The 24366-nt window shown below is 34.8% G+C and overlaps 1 protein-coding gene across 5 annotated transcripts in view; it reads right to left on the bottom strand.

Moving 5' to 3' along the window:
* Positions 1–24366, bottom strand: part of NFXL1 (nuclear transcription factor, X-box binding like 1) — a 75951-nt gene that overhangs the window by 30909 nt on the left and 20676 nt on the right. For all 5 annotated transcript variants that reach the window (XR_006817375.1, XM_045997119.1, XM_045997122.1 and 2 more), the window contains exons 6-16: positions 21722–21900; positions 21286–21447; positions 21078–21178; positions 20318–20432; positions 19734–19858; positions 18944–19066; positions 15232–15322; positions 10107–10227; positions 9717–9876; positions 8568–8659; positions 339–360 (exon numbers count right to left, since the gene is read on the bottom strand). Coding sequence is in view for 4 of the 5 variants with exons in the window: in XM_045997119.1 (XP_045853075.1) it covers positions 339–360; positions 8568–8659; positions 9717–9876; positions 10107–10227; positions 15232–15322; positions 18944–19066; positions 19734–19858; positions 20318–20432; positions 21078–21178; positions 21286–21447; positions 21722–21900 (1291 nt within the window). In the remaining variant the exon portion in view is untranslated. The remainder of the gene's footprint in view (positions 1–338; positions 361–8567; positions 8660–9716; positions 9877–10106; positions 10228–15231; positions 15323–18943; positions 19067–19733; positions 19859–20317; positions 20433–21077; positions 21179–21285; positions 21448–21721; positions 21901–24366) is intronic.

Genomic DNA, 24366 nt, shown 5'->3' with positions numbered 1-24366 from the left:
TCTCAGTCGGTTGCGCATCCGACTCTTGATTTCAGCTCAGGTCATGATTTCAGGGTCTGTGATCAAGCCCAGGTCAGGTTCCCTGCTCAGTGGGGAGTCTGCTTCTCTCCCTCTCACTCTTCCCCTTCCCCCACTGGCACGAAAGAGCTCTCACTCTCCCGATCTAAAATAAAGTATTTTAAAATTTTAAAATTTAAAAAAAAAAAAAATCTGCAGATAAACTCTTATACTTTTTAAAGCACTAAAAACCCAAAACTTTGACTTTGTCATTTCTAACAACCCTCAATAGAAGAGGCACAGATTATAAGCTTTCCTTAAAATTTGTGCCTATAACTCACCTCATGCTTCCCAAGACATTCTCTGCAAGAAAAAAATAAAGTGAAAATGTTTCAAATTCTTTAAAAAGATTACCTAAAGCAAAGGTACTAAGTCTAATGGTTTTATTAAGAATAAAAAATAAACACATATGGAAATAATAAGTGATTACAGAAAAACTGCAGGATAGAAAGTTAACAACATTCAAAAGCCAAGTGCTCTTCTATATGCCAGCAATGAACAACTGAAATTAAAAATTTAAAACATACCATTTATATTAGCACAAAAAATAAAATAGATACAAATCTAACAAAATACATACATGATCTATTTGAGCAAAACTACAAAACACTGATGAAAGAAATCAAAAGCAATCTAAATAAATGATGAGATATCCTCTGTTCACTGATAGGAAGGTGCAAATATTGTTAAAATGTTGCTTCTTTCCCAGCTTGATCTAGATTCAACATAATTCTAATCAAAATCCCAGCAAGTTATTAATAGAGGACAACAACAAACTGATTCTAAGGTCTACATGGAAAAACAAAACAAAACAAAAAACAGGATAGTCAATACAGTACTGAAAAACAACAGAGTATTGACACTACCCAACTTAAAGATGTACTAAAAGCTACAGTGATTAAGACAGTATGATACTGCTAACAGAATGGAACAGGATAGAAAGCCCAGAAAGAGACCTACATAAATACAGTCGAATGATCTCTGACAAAGGAAAAACGCAACCGAATAGGCAAGTGATAGTCTTTCCAACAAATGGTTGGCAATGGAATAGACATCACACAGAAAAAAATCCCAAAAGGCCTTACACCTTTCACAATAGGTTACTCAAAATGGATCACAGACCCAAATGTGAAGTGTGAAACTATAAACATAGGAGAAAATTTAGGTGAGTTGGATATAATGATGATTTTTTAGGTTCAAAACCAAAATCGTCATCTCCCAAAGAAAAATGGTTAAGCTGGACTTTATTAAACCAAAACATCTGCTTTGTGAAAAACACTTAAATGAAAGTGCTAAATGAAAACACTTAAATGAAAAGCCACATACTGCCGAAAGTATCTGGAAAACATGTATCTTGTAAATGGCTTGTATCCATTATTAAACCCCAATAGGAAAGCAAACAACCCAATTAAAAAATGGTAAAGATTTGAAGACAGAACAGACACTTCACCTTCCAAAGATGACGTACAGGCGGCAAATAAACATATGAAAAGATGCTGAACACCATGTGTCATTAGAAAACTGCCAGTTAAAATGAGATGCCAGGGTGCCTGGGTGGCTCAGTAGGTTAAGCCTCTGCCTTTGGCTCAGGTCATGGTCTCGGGGTCCTGGGATCAAGCCCCACATCGGGCTCTCTGCTCAGTGGGGAGCCTGCTTTGCCCCCGCCGCCGCCTGCCTCTCTGCCTACCTATGATCTCTGTCAAATAAATAAATAAAATCTTTAAAAATTAAAAAGATAAATAAATAAAATGAGACACCACTACACATCTATTAGAATGACTAAAACCCAAAACGTGGACAGTAGCATATGCTGACAAGAATACAGGCCACCAAACTGTGGAAAGAACCAAGATGCCCTTCAACGGATGAATGGATAAGGAAGATGTGGTCCATATACACAATGGAGTATTATGCCTCCATCAGAAAGGATGAATACCCAACTTTTGTAGCAACATGGACGGGACTGGAAGAGATTATGCTGAGTGAAATAAGTCAAGCAGAGAGAGTCAAGTATCATATGGTCTCACTTATTTGTGGAGCATAACAAATAACACGGAGGACATGGGGAGATGGAGAGGAGAGAGAGTTGAGGGAAAGTGGAAGGGGAGATGAACCATGAGAGACTATGGACTCTGAAAAACAACCAGAGGGTTTTGAAGGGGCCGGGGGGTGGGGTGGGAGGTTGAGGAACCAGGTGGTGGGTAATAGGGAGGGCACGTACTGCATGGAGCACTGGGTGTGATGCCAAAACAATGAACACTGTTATGCTGTAAATAAACAAATAAACGAAAAAAAAAAAAAAAAAAAGAATACAGGCCACCAGGCACTCTCACTGTGATGAGAATGCAACATGGTACAGCCACCTTGTTAGACAGTGCGGCAGTATCTTATGAAGCTAAACTAGGCTTACCATATGATGCAGCAAAATCTACACATAAATGTTTATAGCAGCTTTCTTCCTGTCAAAATTTGGAAGCAACCAAAATGTCCTTCAATAGGTAAATGGATAAACAAACTGTGGCACATTCATACCATGGAATATTATTCAGCAGTAAAAGGAAACAAGAGGAATTGACAATGAATAATAAGACATAAAAAGACACAGAGGAAATTCAAATGCATATTGCTACATGAAATATGCTGAAAAGGCCACAAACTATATGATTCCAACTATATGACATTCTGGAAAAGGCAACACTATAGAGCCATTAAAAAGATAAACTTGAGGCTTGAGTGGCTTGAGGGAGAGGATGGTGAGGGATGAACAAGTGTAGCACAGGACATTTTTAGGGCAGTGAAACTATTCTGTATGATACTGTAATGGTGAATAGTGGATACATGAGATCATGCAATTATCAACACTCATAGAACCATCCAACACAAAAAATAAACCCTAATGTAAACTATGGACTTCAGTTTATAATATTATTATTCACTATCAATTCCTCAATTGTAAAAAAAAAACTGTACCACGTTAGTGTAAAATGTTAATAACAAGGGAAACTATGTGTAGCAGGATCATATAGAACTCTGTACTTCCTATGTAATTCTCCTACAAACCTGAAAAATCACCTAAAAAAAGATAAAGTCTATTTTAAAAAACTAAAAAATAAACATTCCACTTCCCTTTCCAGGGACTGGTTTAAAAATTGCCTTGTGAGGCTATTCTGGCCAATGAAATGTGGAAGGAGTTTCACTATGAGGCTTCTGGAAAAGGCTTCTCATTCTTTAAAAAAAGATGATGATGGTAGAAAGGCATAAACAGTTTCTGTTTTTCTCTTTGGAAACTTCCTATCTGAGTGGGAAATTGATCAGAAAACCAAAGAGCCTGAGGGCAAAGATGACACACTGAGGATAAAACAGACAGCATCTGGGCCTTTGGTGATGCATCACTGCATTAAACCAGCTTAAACCATAACCATGGAGCTGCTCTACCTCCACACTGTTCAAGGCATAAACATCATTATGTTACTTTTTATTTAGGTTCTTTATAACCTGAAGCCAAAGGCACCATAAATGATATAGCACATATGTTCAGAATTCTTTTACAACGTGGCCAAATGATCATTAAAAGTCATGTTATGTTTGAAAATGGTAGATAAGGGGACGCCTGGGTGGCTCAGTCATTTAGCATCTGCCTTGGGCTCAGGTCATGATCCCAGGGTCCTGGAATCAAGCCCCACATTGGGCTCCCTGCTCAGCGGGAAGCCTGCTTCTCCCTCTCCTACTCCCCCTGCTTGTGTTCCCTCTCTCTCCGTCTCTCCGTCAAATAAGGGACAAGAGCATGTACATTCTACTCTAAGAAAATTATACTTCCTGGATAGTTCATATGACATGCAATAATTTTAACATATACTTCATAATAATTCTACTACACACTAACTGAAAAAATCATTGTATCAGAATTAGTAGAATTAGTAGAACTGAGATAAAACTCACATACCATAAAATTTATACTTTTAAAAAGTACAATTCAGTGATTTTTAGTACATTTACAAGGTCCTGTTACCATGACCACTATCGAGCATATTTTCATAACCAGCAGAGTAACCCTCTAACTATTAGAAGTCACTCCGCAGCCCCTGACAAACACCAATGTACTTTGTCTCTATAGAAGAGACATTCTGAACATTTCACATAAATGGAATCAAACATTATGTGGTCTTTTATGCCTGACTTCTTTCATTTAGAATACTGTTTTCAAGGTTCATCCATGTTACAGCATGTATCAGCAATTCATGCATTTTTACAGGTGAATGATACACATGGATACACCACATTTTGTTTATCCATTCATCAGTCAACAGATATTTATTTCCATGTTCTGGCTATTACTAATCATGCTCTTATCGTAATATTCGTGTCCAAGTTTTTTTGTGAACACACATTTTCAATTCTCTCAGGTGTATACCTAAGAGTAAAGTTGGTAACTCCAAGTTTAGTTTCTTGAGAAACGACCAAACTACTTTCCAAAGTAGCTACACCATTTTACATTTATTTTAGACTTCCTAGTGAGTGTAAAGTGACACCCTTCTGTGGTTTTGATTTGCATTTCCCTAACAATTACTTGAGCATCTTTTCACGTTTACTGGCCATTTGTAAGATCTTTTTCAGAGGAATGACTATTCAAAGATTTTGCTCATTTTTAAATTGGATTGTTTGTCTTTTTGTTTCTCAGTTTGAGAATCCTTTATATATTCTGGATAATATCCTTACAGGATATATTAATTGCAAACTCTCTCTCCCACTGTGTGATTGTCCTTTCAATTTTTTTATTGCGTCCTTGTAACACAACTAAGAAATTGTGCTTGATAATGTCCTCTTACTTTATTTTTTCTTCTGTCGCCTGTGCTTTAGGTGTCATTTATAATGAACCACTGCCTAACTCAGAACACAAAGAATTACACCTATATTTTCTTCTAAGAATTTAATAGCTCTTCCTTCTAGATCTTAGATCCATTTTGAGTTAATAAGTATATATGTTGTGAAGTAGAGGTCCAAATTCATTTTTTTTTCAATGTGAATATCCATTCTCTCAGCACTATAGGTTGACATAAAACATTCTTCCTCCCACTGAATTGTTTTGATTCACACTCCTGTCAAAAATCAATTGACCATAAACATATGGGTTTCTTTCTGGACTCTCAATTCTATACCATTGATCAGTATGTCTTTGCCAACACCAATACCACACATTCTTGACTGCTATAGTTTTATAAGTTTAAAATCAGGAAGTGTGAGTCCTCTAACATTGTTTTTCACTTTCAGGACTATTTTAGCTATTCGGGGTCCTTTGCATTTCCATATGAATTTGGGGGAAAATTTCCACAAAAAAGCCAGCTGTGATTTTCACAATAAATATGTTAAATTTATAGATCATTTTGGGTAGTAGTGTCCTTAATAATATTAAGTCTTCCCATCCACAAACAGGGGATGTATTTCCATTTATTAAATAACTGTCTTAGTAACCTTAACAAAAACTAAGAAGAAATAAATTCCTACATTTATGGCGGCTGGACTCTCAATTCTATTTCCTTTGACCTATTTGACTATCTGTAGGTCAATACCACAGACTTTGGTCTTCTTTTTAATTTCTCTCAAAGATTTTTTATAGTTTTCAGTGTATAAAATCTCAGATTTCTTTTATTAAATTTGTTGAATAAACAAGTTGCTTTTTTAATGCTACTGGAAGTAGAATTATTTTCTTAATTTCATTTTCAGATGCTTCATTGCTAGGGTAGAGAACTGAATTCTGTATACTAATGTTTCATAGTTTTACCAAACTCAATTACTATCTCTAATAGCTTGAATAAGAATTCCTTAGGATTTTTCATATACAAGATCATGTATATTTACGAATTACGAATTTAAAAATACGAATAGTTTTACTTCTTTATTCCCAGTGTGAATATAAATACGAATATGAAAATATGAATAGTTTTACTTCTTTATTCCCAGTGTGAATATATTTTTTATTTCTTTCTCTAGTCTAATTGCTTTAGCTAGCACCAATGTAAACATAAACAGAAGGAGCAAGGTCAGATATCCTAGTCTTTTCCTGTTCTTGACAGGAAAGCTTTCAGTCTTTCACCATTAAGTATGATTAAGGGGTTTTCACTGATGCCCTTTATCAAGTTGAGGGAATTTGTTAATCCTAGTTTGTTGAGTGTTTTTATCTAGAAAGTATGTAGGATTTTGTCAAATGTTTTCCTGTACCTATTGATCATCCTTTATTCTTGTGATAAAATATTACTTTGAAATTTTGATTTTCATATGATGAATCAACCTCACATTTCTGGGATATATCCCCCTTGGTCATGATGTACAATCCTTTTTACATGCTGCTGGATTCAGTCTGTTAGTATTTGGTTGAGAATTATACAAAAGGGATATTGATCTACAGTTTTCTTTTCTTGTGATGTCTTTTTCTGCTCTTAGTATAAAGGAAATACAAGTTTCATTGAATACGTCAGGAATACGTCTTCACAGAGTGAAACACTGGTGTTAATTCCTTAAATATTTGGTAGAATTCACCAGTAAAGTCACTTGTCCTCGGCTTTTCTTTGTGGTAGGTTTTTGGTTACTAATTTAATCTATTTACTAGGTATGGGTTTATCCAGATTTCCTACTTCTTTTTGAGTCAGTTTCAGAAGTTTTTGCGTTTCTAAGACTCTGTCCCTTCCTCCATGTAAACTGTAACCAAAAGAGGGTAGAAGTGGCTATACTAACATCAGAAAAAAACAGAGTTTTAAGAAAAAAATTGTTTACTAGATACAACAAATATTTTTTAATAAAGACCTCCAAAAATTCTCTCTTCCCCACTGACATCTTTGTAAATATCTTGAATATCTTATTTTACAAACAGAGAAGATATAGGACTTATTCATGGTAGTAGTTAGAAGGAACATTGGACTCAAGAGTTCTTACTCTAAAACACAATGTTTTAATATATGTACTCCCAAGAGAACTTTCAGCAGCAAATTAAGTGCAAATGAAAGACTTTTAAAATTAATTCTTCAAACTTCTAGTAAACATGACTTAGTAATTCCAGGCAGTTTTTCTACTATCATAAAATGTTTAATCCAACCTAAGATTTTGAGGAAATTAATTAACTTTGAGGAAATTAATTAATAAAATATTTAATCTATCCTTAAGAATTTTAGGAAATAAGACAGGCTATCTTTTAAATAATCCTCCTGTAAGACAGACAAAGGAATTCAAAGATAACTGACTACAATTATACAAACAACTGAAGTGCCTATGAACTCCCCCTCCACTAATCTACAGACTAAAATTACTGTTTGTAGATATAGCTGCCAACATTTTGCCTCCCAACCTGACTGCACAACCAGTAAATAAAAATACATTCTACTCACACTGAGAAGAAAAATATGGAAAGACAAAATGGGAGTGAGAGCCTTTAAAAGGAAGTAAGAAGGGCACCTGGGTGGCTCAGTCATTAAGCGTTTGTCTCCAGCTCAGGTAAGGATTGAGCCCGTGAGCCCGCATTGCGCCCCCTACTCTGCGGGAAGCCTGCTTCTCCCTCTCCTGCTTCCCCTTGCTTGTGTCCCCTCTCTTGCTGTTTCTCTATCAAATAAATAAATAAAATCTATAAAAATAAACACATAAATAAATAAAAATAAAAAAGGAAATAACAACTGTCTCTCTAAAACAATACCAAATATTGTTTGGAACCTTAATGGTAGACAACAGGCTGTTTTCTAATTTTACATTGGTTCCCAGAATTCTGTGCTTCTTTTACTCCTATATTCCATAAACCTCTACTCAAAGTATGAACTATTCCATGATTCCTATTACCCTAGGATTTGACTCCTTACAACCCAGTCCAGGCCATTACCTGGGAACACTACATTCCAGAACACTACTTTCTTTGATTTTCAATGTTTCCTTCAAGTTTACCTTATTTGCGATTTGGTTTTCCTCTGTCCTCAAGGAGCTCACAGACTAGCATGGGAATCCATCAGGAAAACTAACAGATGAGCTCTTGGATGAATTATTCTGAGTGTGAGTTGCTATGGAAACTCAGAAGGATATTAAACTCCAGCTGGGGGAAAGACTCAAAAAAAGATATCTAGAGGTTTTCAGGAAGTATGTAAAATGTACTTAGAAAAGAATGAGGCTGACAACAGAGAGACTGGTTTATGGACTAGGCCTGAAAAAAATGATGAACTGAACAAAGAAAAGGGGAGGAGGTAATTTAAGATACACCTTGAGGGGCGCCTGGGTGGCTCTGTGGGTTAAGCCTCTGCCTTCAGCTCAGGTCATGATCTCAGGGTCATGGGATCGAGCCCCCAATTGAGCCCCCAATCGGGCTCTCTGCTCAGCGGGGAGCCTGCTTCCCTTCCTCTCTCTCTGCCTGCCTCTCTGCCTACTTGTGATCTCTCTCCCTGTGTCAAATAAATAAATAAAATCTTAAAAAAAAAAAAAGTAAGATAAACCTTGAACTATGTCAAAAAAATTTTTTTAAGTTAGAATTCTAAAATACTTACGTAGGAATAGGAACTTGACACGGAGGACAAGGTAATGCAGTCTGAATAAATGCTGGCTCAGAAGGCTGTTCCCAAGGGCCTGTAGGCTGGTGCTACAAGTAAAATACATAATAATTTAAAGGCAGAGGAATTAAATTATATGGCCAATGTAAGAATCTAAGAAAATAGTTCTACATACCCTCTGCTCAAGCACGTTGAAATTTTTTTAAGTAACCAACAAATTGTGCTTACTGAAATATTTTATTCCATCTGTATTCTATCAGATTGCTTCCCTCCACACACATTTGATGTTAAAAATTAATGCAGACTCCAGTTTTTAAATGGCAGAACATAGACAATGTAGCTGCCTTTACTTTTTTTTTTTTTAACAGATGGAGTTGAGAAACTTTTTATTCTGAGTTAACCAATCCAACACACCACAGTGGTAATTATATATAAATAAATTTACAAATTCATAATTATGTATTTTAAAGCATTTTCCCATTAAAAATTTTAATTTTTTTAAATTAACATATAATGTATTATTTGCTCCAGGAGTACAGGTCTATCCTTCTACATTGTTGGTGGGAATGCAAGCTGGTGCAGCCACTCTGAAAAACAGTATGGCCGTTCCTCAAAAAGTTGAAAATAGAGCTACCCTACAACCTAGCAATTGCACTACTGGGTTTTATCCTTTACTTATTAGCCAAAAGGGGAATGAGAAACAGAACTATAAAATCCGACTTCCACCAGCAAAATGTAATCTCCATTATTTGTTCACTGTTGTCTCCCTAACAGGTAGGATAATGCTTAACACATAGTAAGGACTCAATATATATTCACTGACAAAGTAACTCAATCTTTGAGGTAACCAGAAGATATCTATAACCCTGAACCACAATATACGAAGACTGCCAAACTCACGTGTATCAGGATTATAACATGACTATCACACGATTTTAGCAAACATATGTTTATTGGTTTCTCGCTTTTTCTACACCATGAGCTTCCTAAGACAAAAGAGCAAGTCTTATTTACCTTGTACCCCAGCTCCTATTTCAGTGCTTAACACCCAGTAGGTACTTAACCATTGTTTCTTGAATGACTAAGTAAAAATTAAGAAAATATGACCCACAGCAATGCACTACCTCTTAAAATATATTCCCTTACCCTGCCAGTTTGCTTTATTAATGCTTGATCATGACATGGAGCAGGACACAAGTGACCACATTTCTCCAAAACTTTTTGGCAGGGTTGATGACATGGAGGACAAGAGCCAAAGTGACAGCGATGTTTTTCTTGACTTGTATGATGGCAAGTTGGTGGTCGACTAAATCATAAAGTACAATTTTTTTAATTACTTTTGATCACTGAACAATTATATCTAAAGTGCAATTATCTATTTATGCATCTTCTGTTTCCATACAGAACAAGAATACTGTGAATATTAGTATTTTAGAACGTTAAAGCAGAATTTAAAGTACTAAGAGTATTTAAAATCGATATGAACTTATATTTATAAGACACCAGATGTAAGTCTGTGCAGAACCTCACACTAACCTGCATTGCTCTTTGCACTTGGGTGGTCTTGTGGTACGTTCCCGGCCACAGGGCACTGTCACCTTTGTACTGCCACAATTGCACTTCACATCTACAGTTTCTGGGCAGGGATAACAACTGCCTAAAAAAAAGGTCTGAAACTTAAAAAGAAATGTCCTTAACTATTCAAATGATAATCAACAATAGAATCAATGAGTTTAGTATTCACACAATTGGATACTCTACAATGAGAATAAAGAAACTACAGTGTGAATGAACCTCACACATGAAACACTGAGCGAAGGAAGCCAAACACAAAGAGTGTGCATTATATGAGTCCATTTACATACAACAAATGGAAAAACTATACTGTTTGAAATCAGGATGATGGTTATGAAGGATACAAGCAGAGTGCTGGAAATACTAGTAATGTTCTGTTTAATCATCAGAGTTTTGGTTAGCCAGTTATGTTCAGTTTGTAAAAATTCACCAAGCTATACGCTTATTATTATTTGTATTATTTTCTATATCTACACTGATAATTCAATTAAAGTTATAGAATTTTCTTATTCTAAATAAAAATTTAACACATTAATCATTTAATCATCACTACACAAGCAAAACAGATTTATATCTTAGAAAAACCTAACATCAATAATCTTTTTGGCTCATTTTCATGCATACTTCTACTCAAGTACATTATTTTTAGATAAATTCCCTAATAAGAGTAATTTCTCTCATCAGGTTATTAACAAGAACAGTCAACTTACTATTACTTATTCTCTGTGAAGGACTAATTCTAAACTCTCATTTTAGTTTATAAGTCTAAGTATTTCTCTTCTACATATTTCAAAAGGAAAAGTTATTTGGGTTTCAGTTTTTTACCTTTTGTTACAGGCTGGAAGGAATACACAAAAACAAAATGAAAGCAATTTTTTTTAACAGGCTATAAAATTCTTCCAAAGCTCTGACATCATCTTCAGGTCTTTCTTCCCACTCCAGTGTTCCCACTAAATAAGGTTCCCCACCAGAAATGAAATAGCAAGAAGGGAATAAAATTCTTCAACTAAGGAACAAGGATCATAAAAGACTGCTGCCTATGTGTCAGAACCAAGGAAAACACTGAAGAGCAGTTAACCTGATAAGAAACAGACTAACGATGAAAAGTACCCTGGTTAAAGCCTCTTATAAAAGTTCCTAAAAGGACCAGAAGGAAATTTTTATTCAAATAGTGAACAAAGAATAAGGAAATGAGAGTAAAAAGCAACACAGGGAAAAAATGTATATGTATTGTACAAGTCATCAAATTTATACTTCAGTGTTCTGATAAGTAAGATATAATCCAGTGAGGTCTTTTCTTGATGGTAATGCAAGCCAAGTTATCCACGTGATCAAATTTTATCTTTCCAAAAGAATGACCAGGTGTCATATTTTCTGACAGTTAATAATGACCTTTAAGTCTAAAGCATATCATTTTCCACACTTAACAATAGTTTTCATTCACCTTCAGCAATTCAAAGAGGGACTTACCAAACATAACACCTTTCTGCCACTCTAAGCTACAGCATCACTTTTCCTTTGTTGAAAACTAAATCTTGAGAAAAATGAGGGATAATTTCTTTACAGTCTTCCTACTGACCAACAGAATTACACACCCTGACAGATAAAGTAGCTTCAATGATAGTTTTAAAATGAAAAAGCCGCATACAGAATGCAACTCCAGTGACCAGTGGGTCGATGCCAAAATGGGCACTCGTCCAGTAATTCCAGAACCGTTAACACAGATGACCTTGAACTTAAAGAACTGTAAGTCAAACTTCCGTATGTTCACAATGCAAACATGCAGTTCGCGTCCTCTTCCTATGAGTTATGGTATAACCCTGATCATGAAGGTGTCTCGAATGATGGAAAACAGTATGAAATAATGGTTCTATGTATTCTATGGAACTGTGGATCAGATGGTAAAAGCTGCACACCACATCTTCCACATAACTTCCATTAAGGTAAATTTTGTTAGGGGCTAATGAGCTCCTTTAAAAAAAAAAAAAGAGAGAGAACCTGGATCTGATCAAATATTCCACTAATAATTTATAGGAAATACAGGAGAAAATGTCAAATAATACCACGGAGACACAATCGGTAAAATGCAGACTCTGTGCCTAAATAAAACAACCTCATTTCTTAAATAAGAGACAAGGAAAAAAGAAAAGGAGACAGAGGAAGGAATGTATAGATTCATAGACTTTAGAGACATCAACCAATTGCAATATGTCAATCTTACCAGGTTTTTGAGTCATACAAACTAAATTTAAAAAATGAAGATATTTATGACACAAGATATTTGAACAGCAGATATTTGCTGATATTAAGAAATAGTTTAACTATTTTTAGGTTAAGAATCCACCGTTTAGAAATGAACACTGAAGGATTTGTGGGATTTGCTTCAAAACAATACAAGAGTGCGATGAGCTTTGACACTCCTCCACTAAGTATGACGCTCGCCTACCCTTTTTGCAGATATTCTGTGCCAGGTTAAGGACGTTCCCTTCAATTTCCAATTAAGTTTTCATCAAATATGAATGTTGAATTTCATCAACTGTTTTTAGACATTCACTAAAATAGTTTCACTTTTCCTTTAGACTATTAATGTGGTGAATCACATCATTAGATTTACTAAAGTTAAAATAATCATACATTATTGGAATAAACCTAACTTGACTAAGAAAGATTAAGGTTTTAAACAGCTAATACTATCATATTGGATAGCTGGATTTGAGTAACAGAAACCTTAATATTTTACAAACATATTTATGAGTTAGACTAGCCTATAATTTTCCCTTACTTTCCTTTCAGATAACGAGTTGGGATATGTTCCTTTTTTCACATTTACTCTCAAATAGATTATGGAGAGACTGAACACACACACACACACACACACACACACACATCTTAAATGCTAAAAATCACGTGTAAAAATCAACTAGGCCTGGTGTTTCCTTGGTGAGAGAATTCTAAACTACTGGATCCAATTTCTTTAATGGTAATACAACTAGTTAGGTTTTAAAGTCCAGGCCAGTATTTTAACAACAGTCAGCAAGGTCCTATACGTATTTTTTTCTCCAGCAATCCTTTATCCCACCATCTCTTTGCCCTCATCTCCTATCATTTGTCCCCCTGAGCACTTACTTCATTCAATCCTCTTTGTAAATTCTTTCGAATGTTCCGTTCTCCAGGCCTTTGCAATTACTGCTTTCTAGCCCAAAACACCATCCCACCCCCTTTCACATGTCTTGTAATACCTCACTTCTTTTGGATTCCTCTCAAATGTCTTCTTTCCAGAGTCCTCTCCTGATCACACTAGAGTTCCTTTCTATAACTTGCACTACCTAATATTCCATATTACTTTGATTACTTATTTATACTCTAGCTGAGGGGAAGTAAAAAAATAAGTTCCATAAGAGCAGGAACTTTGTCAAAACTGTTCATTTATACATCCGCAATGCATGATACTAGTAGACACTCAAAAATACTTTTTAATTGAATGACTAAATTTAGAATGTTAATAAAATCTAATGAATCAGTGATGTAATATGACTTTAAAAAAATAAAATTCTTCACAATTTAAAGATACCAACAAATCAGAGAACACACACAGGAAAAAGTCTATGGGATTGATTCAATCTGCCACTTTTCCTAACAGGGAGGCAATGTGATGGGATGGAGAGATCATTAAAGTTTGAGTTCACATCTGACCCTGCAACTAGTTCTATGACCTCTGGCCAATAGTCTCTTTGCCTGTCTCCTTACTGTACAAAGTAACAGTAGCACAATATACTTTTTGAACTTTTGAGAAGATTAAGAGATTAAGGGAGGTATCTGGCATCCACCTAATCCCAAAGGAAGGTAACAAAAACAGTATAGTTTGTGCTAGGTCAGAAACCTGCTATCTAAGCTGCAGAGTCCAGACTTCAATCAGGACCTCTGACCCTAAAGTCTGGGCCTCCTCCACTGTCCTATACAATCAGCCTTCCTCGTCGTATCGACCTACTCCAAATGGGTAAAGTTAACTCAGTTTTCTTTCTTTCTTTTTTTTTTTTTGTTTAAAATTTATTTATTTGAGAGAGAGAGCACATGAGAGCAAGCAAGCAGGAGCAGAGCAGAGCAAGGGCAGAGGGAGAAGCAGGCTCCCTGCTGAGCAGGGAGCTGCGGACTCAGGAGGCTCCAGCCCAGGACCCTGAAATTATGACATCACCTGAAGGCAGACGCTTAACCGACTGAGCCACCCATGTAACCCGTTAACTTAGCTTTCAATGTCTAATAACTTCAGCAACCCTGAGACCCTTTCAGGAGGTCTAACAGGTCTCGTGTGCATAGAGTAGTTTTACAGATACCATGAGTCCAGGTGTATGGTAACAAATTGAATGCAGAAGCACACATGTGAATGCTGCCTACTCTCCATTAAGCTTGAGATTAAAGACATTTGCAGAAATGTAAAACAATACCGTTCTTCTCACTACATTTATTCAGAAAATAGTGATTTTTCACAAAAAATGTTACTGTATTAAGATGTAATGAGTTCATTATTGCTATTTTAAAACAAAACCATAAACATTACTACACTGTATTTTAACTTCAAATACAATAAATACCAATAGACAAAACCAGCATTTACAAAAAGTAAGTTACAAAAAGTGGTTACAAAAAGAATGTAAGAGAATCTTAAGATCAAAAAGGCTGAGAACCACTGGCTTAGGATACATCCAATCCCTTACTAGACTTAATTCCATATAAATGTCTAAAATTTAAAATAACACTAAAAAACTAAGAACATATTAATTAATATAAAAACTGTGTGAGGGAGGTTAGGAAGAAGTAAGGAAACAACATGGTGTCACAAAAAGAACAAAAGTTTTATATTCAGAAGGCCTGGGTTCAAATCTTAGCTATACTGCCTTACTAGGTCTTTCTCAGAGAAAGTCACGGAAGTATCTTTAGCTTCAATCTCTTTGCCCATAAAATTGGGATACTGGTGACTGCCCTACCTTCTCAAGGTTGTTAAGAATCAGATAATGAATGTAAAAACTTTATCAGCTATAAAGTACTGTATAAAAACAAACATTAAATTACAGCTATTGTTAAATTTTACCTCTGTGGCAGACAGATGGACATTTATGGTTTCTACATCCTAAAGTCCGTCCACAGTTTTGATCACAAGGTGGACAGTTTCCAGGGCAACACTGAAGGGAAAGCAATATATAAAGAACAGTCATTTGAAAACCACACATAATATGAATGTCATCACTAGTTATTCTCAGAATTTATGAAAAGCAAAAGATACTTTTCACCATAAGAATAAAAGTATTCAAGAAGATTAACATTATTCTAAGTAGACAGACTGTACTAAGAACTTATAAATTTAAATAGACCACGAACTAATTTAATGAAATCAAGCTAAATTTCCTTGCCCTTTAATTATTCTGGAACTTAAAACAGTCCCATTAGATAATTTCATTCCTATGTATCTATGCAGAGATTGCCAATATTAACCAAAGGAACGGATCTGGTCAAATCCCATAGTCAATTCAGGCAAACAATTAAGTCTTAACTTTTAAATTATTTAATGAAAATAAAACAATCTATGGTTCAGTGTATAGATTAGTTTGGTTTTCAAATTAGTTTATTTTCAAATTAGTTTATTAAATTAAATCGAATTAATTTTAATTAAATTAAATCAAATTAGCTTATTTTCAAACCATGGAATCAAAGACTAATTAAAAGACAGAACAGAGAAAGGCTAATTGCTTCTAACTTTCTTTATCGTCTCACCTCCCTGTCTTCTAATCCATTTGTGCAGACCTCCCCCAATTTCATTCATGAACACACAGCAACTGCTTAAAGCCCATCTTGCCATCCTAACTCCTTCCTTGACCTCTCATATATCCAAATGTTGAGGAAAAAATACAGACTATAATTGTCTTAAAGAAACGTGGGGTTGTAACCTACTTAAGAACAAGTTTCAATGTATAAAAAATAGCTTAAAACAGAATACACACTATTGAAAAGCAACTAAAAGTCAAAATAGTTCATTCAATTGGGCTAATAGTTACCAAGCAATACTATGTACCTATCACTCTGCCAGTAACAATGAGAGGAAAGAATCTATGTGGTCCATGACTTGAATAAGCCTTTCAACATATTTCTGGTTTTGACCATGATGGAGTAATAATGATCAGATTTACTCTGTCTTAAACACCCAGAATATCAGAAAAAATATATGAAGCAACAGTTTTTAAACATTAGACATTTAGGCAGCACAGGACAACAATCTCTAAGAGAAACAAACAAGGTTAGTTCTATGATAGTATTTGCTTAGACCTAGGTTTCCAGGCTTTAGCACAAGGAAGATCACAACCAGAGTCTAGTGGTCTCACCAAGTTGAGCAGACAAAATTCATAATTCAGGGAGGTCAGTGTAGCTAGAATTTGTGGAGAAGTGGTAGCAGTACAAAGAAAGTTGTGGAGAACTCGAGGAAGGACCCCTTGAGTCCTCTGCTGAGTACTGGTCTTTACATGATTAACAGTATACATGTAAATACATGTACATTTTGAATTCAATATATTGAATACATGTAAATAGTATACATGTATAATACCCAAATCTGAGAAAGAACCACTGGAAGGAGAAGTCACAACCATTTCTAAGAAATTATTCAAGGCTAGGAATAATTTGTGTTCCCTATGGACACAGTGGAAGAATCTCCTAATATACAGGCTTTAAGTAGAGTACTTAGAAGAATTATTGCTTCAGTAATGACACCAAATTGGCCCTAGATAAAAGGGTGGCCTCATCCTGCCTAATAAAATCAAGTCTCAAAAGAACCAAATGATTTCTAAATAACTTGACTTCAATCCAGAATGAAGCTTAAAAATATTTAAAGGAATACAAACAAATCCCCAGCACCCAAAAATTTAAAGTTCATAATGTCTGGAAACTAATAAAAAATTACCAATCAGGAAAATACCATCCAAAAGGAGAAGAAAAACCAATCAATAGCAATAGACCCAAAAATGATAGATGACAGAATCAGTAGCAAAGACATTAACATGAACATTATAAAAGTATAGCTCATCCATACATTCAAGAAGATAGAGGAAAGCATGAGCCTGCTAAGGACAGACATGGGAGATACAAAAAAGGCTCAACTCCCAATTCTCAGAGATAAAAAACTACTACATTCTGATATGAAAAGACACAGGAAGGGATAAACATCAAATTAGATAATGTAGAAGAAAATTAGTGAACGGAAGACAAAGCTACATATGGGCTAAAATTAAATTTTAGAAATTAAAAGGACTAAATAATAAATGGAGCATCAGTGGGCTGTAGGGCTTCAAGCAACATGACACACACATCATTGGAGTCTCAGAAGGTGATGCATGGGGGAAAAATATTTGAAGAAACAAAGAATGAAAATTTCACAAATTTGATGAAAACTAAAAACAGATCCAGAGAAGTTCAACAGAAACTAAGCTAAAGAAACAAGAAGAAAGCTACACAGGAACACCACAAATAAACTGCTGAAAACCAACAGTATAAGGAAAAATCGCTAAAAGTAGCCAAAGAAAAGAGGCATTACATACAGTACAGAGGAACAAAGATAACAATCACAGCACACACTTGGTTGGGGAAAAAAAATCCAAGCTAAAGATAATGGAAAAACATCTTTAAAGTATGGGAGAAATGTTGTCAAACTAGAATTCTACTACAGAAATATTTGTCACAGTGGCTGAAGACAGTTCATTAAAGTTGAAAGACGTCACGACCAGCATTCCAAAAAATATTAAAAGAAGTCCTTCCAAAAGAAAGAAAATGAAAACAGAAACCCAAATCTACGTAAAAGGATAAAAAGCACCAAAAACAGTGAATTCCATGATAAATATTTATGAGTACTTTTCTTACTTTTTCAAACTCTTTAAAAGCAAAAGTAATTGAATGTATTTGGGTTTATAAAATACATGGATATAAAAATGTGTTGAGAACCCAAAAAAAGAGTTGAAATGAACCACTGAATCACTGAAAACCAATACTTGATCAAAGAGAAAACACAAAAGAGGGAAAAGGAACAAACAACAGATGGGCAAATAGAAAATAAATAGCAAAATGACAGATTTAAATCCTACCATATTAAAGATCACATTAAATTTAAATGACTACACCCAAATTAAATGACAAAGATTGTCAACATTTGAGTAGAAGATACTATAAAATAGTATCTAAATGTGGTCTCTAAGAAGTCCACTTTAAATATGAGTTAAGAGCAAAAGAACAGAAAAAGATATCCATATTAACATTAAACAAAACAGTATCACTATATTTTAATAGATTTAAGAACAAGAAAACCTTACCAGAAATCGAGCTATAATTCATAATGAAAAATGGAACTCACAAAAACTACAAATTTACAGATTCAATAAAATACTCCAGTCCAACTTATATGGAACCACGTGTCTATAAATAAGATTTGAACACTAGGAAGTTAGGCCTCTACCACCAAATGAACTCTACCCCTCTACACTCTACCACTCTCCCATGTTCTAACACTACGATGATGTTTTAAAATCCATGGAAAAGAAACAGCCCAAGAACCAAGTTAAAACGTTTATGCCCAGGACCAACAAGAGACCTTGTCATCTGAAAACCTTAGTAAAGATTTCCCACTAATATAAGCGAGATTAATCTAGAATATTTACTAGTATTCCATATGGAAAACAAAGAACATGCTTTAACATCTGAAGAACAAATCATGATGGCGCTTATCACAGGCTCAAAAAGTAGTTTCCCAGGCTTACTACACATACCTTTCTCCTACACTGATGCTTCTGACAGTCCCGCATCTTAACACACTTAGTCTCACAAATATAAGGCTTATGACATGGCATTCGTTTTGTATGCTTCCCACAGCGACAATGCTTTTCCACTTCCTGGAAGAATCAAATGAATGCTATTAAAACTAACTTTTGTTGCCATTTTCCCCCCATTTTGCAATCTCTGTAATTAGTGAAGAATAAAGAAGGAAAGTTTAAAACGTCTTTCATATGAAGGACTTTACCAAAAATAAAGCCAATTTCCTAAGACATTTGTTTATATCTTACTTTACAAAGACTTCATAGAATGTCTATTTTGGATATTAAATAGCAAAACATTAACACACATTAAAATAACATCTAGTTACACCATACCATCTGCATATCTTATTTCAGTAAAACAAAAGAACTGGATTATTTAGTAGCATGGTCAAAACCAAAATGACATATATAACTTCAACATCTCACTTAAAAGCATTTATTTCTTTCCATCATCACTAGGACAAATTATCATTGCTTTGAATATCTTCTGAAAAGACAGATAAAACTAGATTATAAAAATGACAACATTTCAACTTTTATCAAGCAAAACCAAAGGCTAATTTTTAGATTTGATTGTTGGCATACTCTCCTGCTTCTCTACCATAAATATTAGGTCAACAAAGCTCATACAGACCATTACATAGATGTTTATAAAAGTAATGGAAAACAATTATAGCGTAATCCTATTTGACATACTATGATAGGTGGTTTTTAAAATTAATCACTACAGGAGAGGACTAACTTGTCTGCATGTTTCACAAGGACCTCGGTGACAACGCTGTGAACATCTATGGATTCCACATTCCAGTACTTTGTCACAACTATCTCCACAAGTTGGTACATCTTCTGTACATGGCAAAGAAAATTCTAAAAGCAAACAAAAAGTCAAAGTTAATAAGATACATTACTTTAAAGCACTAAAAACATGCCATGTTCTTTTCACTCCCTAAATAGCCCTTTCAGACTATGAATATATGCATCTACATAATTATTGAAAGAGTTACATTTAATGAAAATAATCCCTAATGAAAATCAGTTTTTAAAAAAGAATTTGACACATAACAAGTTATCATCCTCAACACACATATGTTTATGAGCTAACTACTTCAGAAATATTTAATGCCTGACTCCCAAGTGTGAGTTCTTAACCCATTAAGCTATATTGTCCTTTCAGCAAACATTAAAAAAAAAAAATCCAATATCAAATTGACATTTTTATTGAAATTACATTTTGAACTCCGAAAGAAATCTAATTTAATTAGGAATGTATTCTAAGTGAACATGAGAAATAATCATTTTCCACTAAAGGTTTAAAAAAAGTCTTACTTGACTTCTGACATGGACAGAACCTTTTCCCAGATCGAGGACATTCTCCACAAGCACCAACATGGCAAACCTGCTCACATGTATGATTACCACATGGCAATGTTTTTCCACATACCTAAAATAAAATGCAATAAGAGCATAAAACTTCAAAGTCAACAAAAAGTCTTCTGTGCATGACCTAATCCATTTTTCAATCACAAGCAACTTCTTTATGTTCTTCGTATTATGCTCTATATTTTATATAGGTACCATACACACACACACACACACACACACACACATGCATATGAACATATACACATAGATTTCCTATGTGCCAAAGTGTATTTTTAAAATAAAGGGAAAAAAGTACATATAGCTTCATATGGCCATCTACCAAAGATTTCTAAATGATACTAAAACCCTGTCAATTCTAGGATAATCTACAAAACCCTACTTAAGTCCTCAACTGGACTAACTCAAGAAGGGAGTGGTGTTAGTTAAAGAGAAGGGAATGACAAGGAAGGAGAGATATAGCAAGAAGCAGAGTACATAGGTATTGAATCCAAAAGTCAACAAATAGCTATTAATTTGAAAAGAAAAAATGTCCTCCAATAATTAAAGTTACATTAAATTGGAAAATAGTTTCCTAAAACATGAATATAATTCATTTGGTTTGCTCTTCTTCTTCCATTTATCCAGCTAAACCTAATTAGCATCTCAAATTGTTTATGCTTTCTGCATTCTTTAATACCTATCCCTCAAAAGCATATATACTCACTTGATCACAGTGCCACAGAGGACTCGCACAGCTCCTTTCAGCTACTTGTTTCCCACAGACACACTTCTGTCTACTAACTCTCGGACAGGGCGGACAATTTCCTAAAATTGCAATGATACATTAGCACAGAAACATTACAAAACCAAGAAAGACCGCTTTGATTTTTACTTAAAAAGTCATTAACACCCAACAGGTATGACATTTTTACCTGCATGACAAGGATTTTCACACTTATGCTGTCCACAAAGCAACTTCCGCCCACATGGCAGCTGACAGGACCATTCCTTAGCACTGCACCTACGAGGTATAGGCTTTGCTTTTTTACAGTAACAAGTAGTTGTGACCATCTTTGGACAAGGAGGGCAGGGACCTAGACTCCAATGAAAGTGGAAGAAAAACACCTCATCAATCAAAATTTAAAACTTCCAATTCCTACACATATCAGTAATTTGTAAAGCTTTCTTTACTGATACTTAAAACATTGAGCTTTATAAAATTGGTGCAGAGTTATAATGTTTTCTATTATCTTCTTCTAATATCTTCTTACATAAAGTTGAGATCTGACTTAAACTTTGACAAATTTTCTCTGCCTCAAGATAAGAAATAACACCCACAAACAGTTAGAAATATAATATTTAACTCACCTGGATGACAGAGGAGTAAACACTTATGGCCACAAGGAGGTTTAAATTCTCTCTCACATACTTGGCCACATGAATGAGGCACAAGCCACGGATCTAGAGGCGGGTCTTCTACTTTTCCACAATAGCAGTAGTACCTACTAGGTGTGTCAGATCGTTTGTATTCGAACCTACATTTTGGACTACAAAAAAGAAGAAAATTACTGAAATTAATTTCATTTTTAAAAGTGACAAGAGAAACAGGACTATAAACATACTTAGGAGTAGAGTATACTCAATTAACTCTATATTAAATGTACCCTCTGCTCCATCTTTATACAAATAAGAAAGAAGATTTTACAAAAATCAATTTCAACCATCTAGAATAGCTCTGTCCAATATAATAAGAGATGAATGTAGTCTCTAGCCCCAGCAGCCATGCCCCTACCACAATTCCAAGGTTTCTCTTGCAAGAGAAGTCTGTCCTTTTCAGATGACAGGTGTCAGATGACAGAATGACAGAATGAAGGAACCATTCTATACCTACCATGTCCAGATCAGTAGTAGCCCTTAGCCACATATGACCAGTGAGCACTTAAAACGTGGTTAATACATACAAGTGAGGAAGAAACAAAATTCATCACAATTTTTCAAAATTTACATAACCACATGTAGTTAGTTCCTGCCGCATTAAACACAGTTAGAATGAAGCTACAAAAAGAAAGCAACACTAGCTTTCTACTAAGCAAGTGAACTTTATTCTTGAGGTCGTCATTCCAATTTTTTTAAAGCTCAATGTTTTAAAAGCTTGGTTGGATCACCTGCGAATAAGTAAAACATATTAGCAACAGCAAGCAGAAGACAGAAACCGGATTTTAGGTAGGTAATACAGCAGCAAGAAACATGCCTACAATTTACAATTGAGGGGGAAAATAAAGAATTTCTCAACATCTAATACAAAATAGATACATAACAAATGTGCTTAAATCAAAGAAAAGTTCAAATAGTATTTCATTTTCTCTGCTACAGCAGAAAGATTTTTAAGTAGCATGATTAAAATAAAACCTACAGCCCTATCAAATTCACTTGTAGATCATGGATCTCTTCATTCTAAAAAGATGTTCTAACCCCTACTATTCCCCAGACAAATGAGTATAGCTAGTGTAATATATGGGAAAAAGTCTCACATCATCACTTTCATTTGTATCATTTATATTTTCATTATCCTGTGACCATATCCCTTTTTTTTTAAAGATTTTATTTATGTATTTGAAAGAAAGACAGAGAGAGTGAGAGAAAACATGAGTGGGGTGAGGTAAGAGGAAGCAGACTCCCTGCTAGACAGGGAGTGTGATGCGGGGCTCAGTCCCACAATTCCGGGATTATGATCTGAGCTGAAGGCAGATGCTTAACCAACTGAGCCACCCAGGCACCTCTAAGACCATGTTCTGTTTCCAAATAAATGCCACATAAATATTCAGAACAACCAAAGATACTTGTTTTTGTAATCAAACAACTTGTTTTGTAATCAAAAATCAAAACAAAATCCCATGTCTCATCTAGAATAAATAACTAAAATTATTTTGTTGGAAGTGTTATAAGGGAAAAATGACTACATTCCTCTAAGCTAAAGTGGAAGGGGATATAGACTTTAAATACACCTAGATATGGATGGCTAAAAAGCAACTCACAAAACCTTAAGAATGCCTATCGACAGTGAGGCTAAATTGTTCTAGGAAACTGAGAGAGAGGTTAAGGGCATTATGTGCAAAATGTGTTTTATTTAAAAGTAATGGCATGCAATAAGGAAATGTAATTGTGTCAATGTCATACATAAGCAAGCAATATCTTAGTAGAAACATTTCAGCATTTTCAATGTTTGAATTCTACTGAACAACTAACTTAAAACTACTAATAGTTGTATCAAGTTCTAGTTCCATCTTGATGAGGATTAAACAAATCCAGAACAGTCACTAATTTTCTTAAAAAATATAAAACATAGAATGCGAAGTTTACTACTACACCGCTGATTCAATTTTTTGTTTCTCAGATTTAAGTAAAGAGTAGAAGTTCATTCCCCTTTTAACTGGTACTTCCCAGCAATGTGGCAAAATGACCAACTTAAAACAATGAGGTGAGCAACGGTGATAAAAAGTATGCATAAGGTTTAGATCTCTAAAATTGAGTCTGGGGGCGCCTGGGTGGCTAAGTAGGTTAAAGCTCTGCCTTCAGCTCAGGTCATGATCTCAGGGTCCTGGGATCGAGCCCCGCATTGGGCTCTCTGCTTGGTGGGGAGCCTGTTTCCCCTTCTCTCTGCCTGATTCTCTGCCTACTTGTGATCTCAAATCTCAAATAAATAAAATAAATAAAATAAAAAATAAAATAAAATTGAGTCTGAATATCTAGTTTAATTTTGTACCTATTGGACACTGAAATCCTCCCATAAATAAAAAAATATACAGTAGCAAAACAAATACAGACTCTAAAATTTTAAACTGTTTCACAGAAGCTAATATCCAATGCAAACAAAACAATAGTATATATAAAAATAGTATTATAAAAGACAACTCAGAAGAACTGAAAAGCACTGAATTTAGAAGTCAGAAATTCTAGGTTTCAAATCCTGCCTTCACCACTTCAGAGTAAGAGAAGCCTGAACATATCATTTT

Source organism: Meles meles, chromosome 2, assembly GCF_922984935.1.
Source record: "Meles meles chromosome 2, mMelMel3.1 paternal haplotype, whole genome shotgun sequence".
NCBI classification, from domain to species: domain Eukaryota; kingdom Metazoa; phylum Chordata; class Mammalia; order Carnivora; family Mustelidae; genus Meles; species Meles meles.
This window is presented reverse-complemented; position numbering and strand designations above follow the sequence as displayed.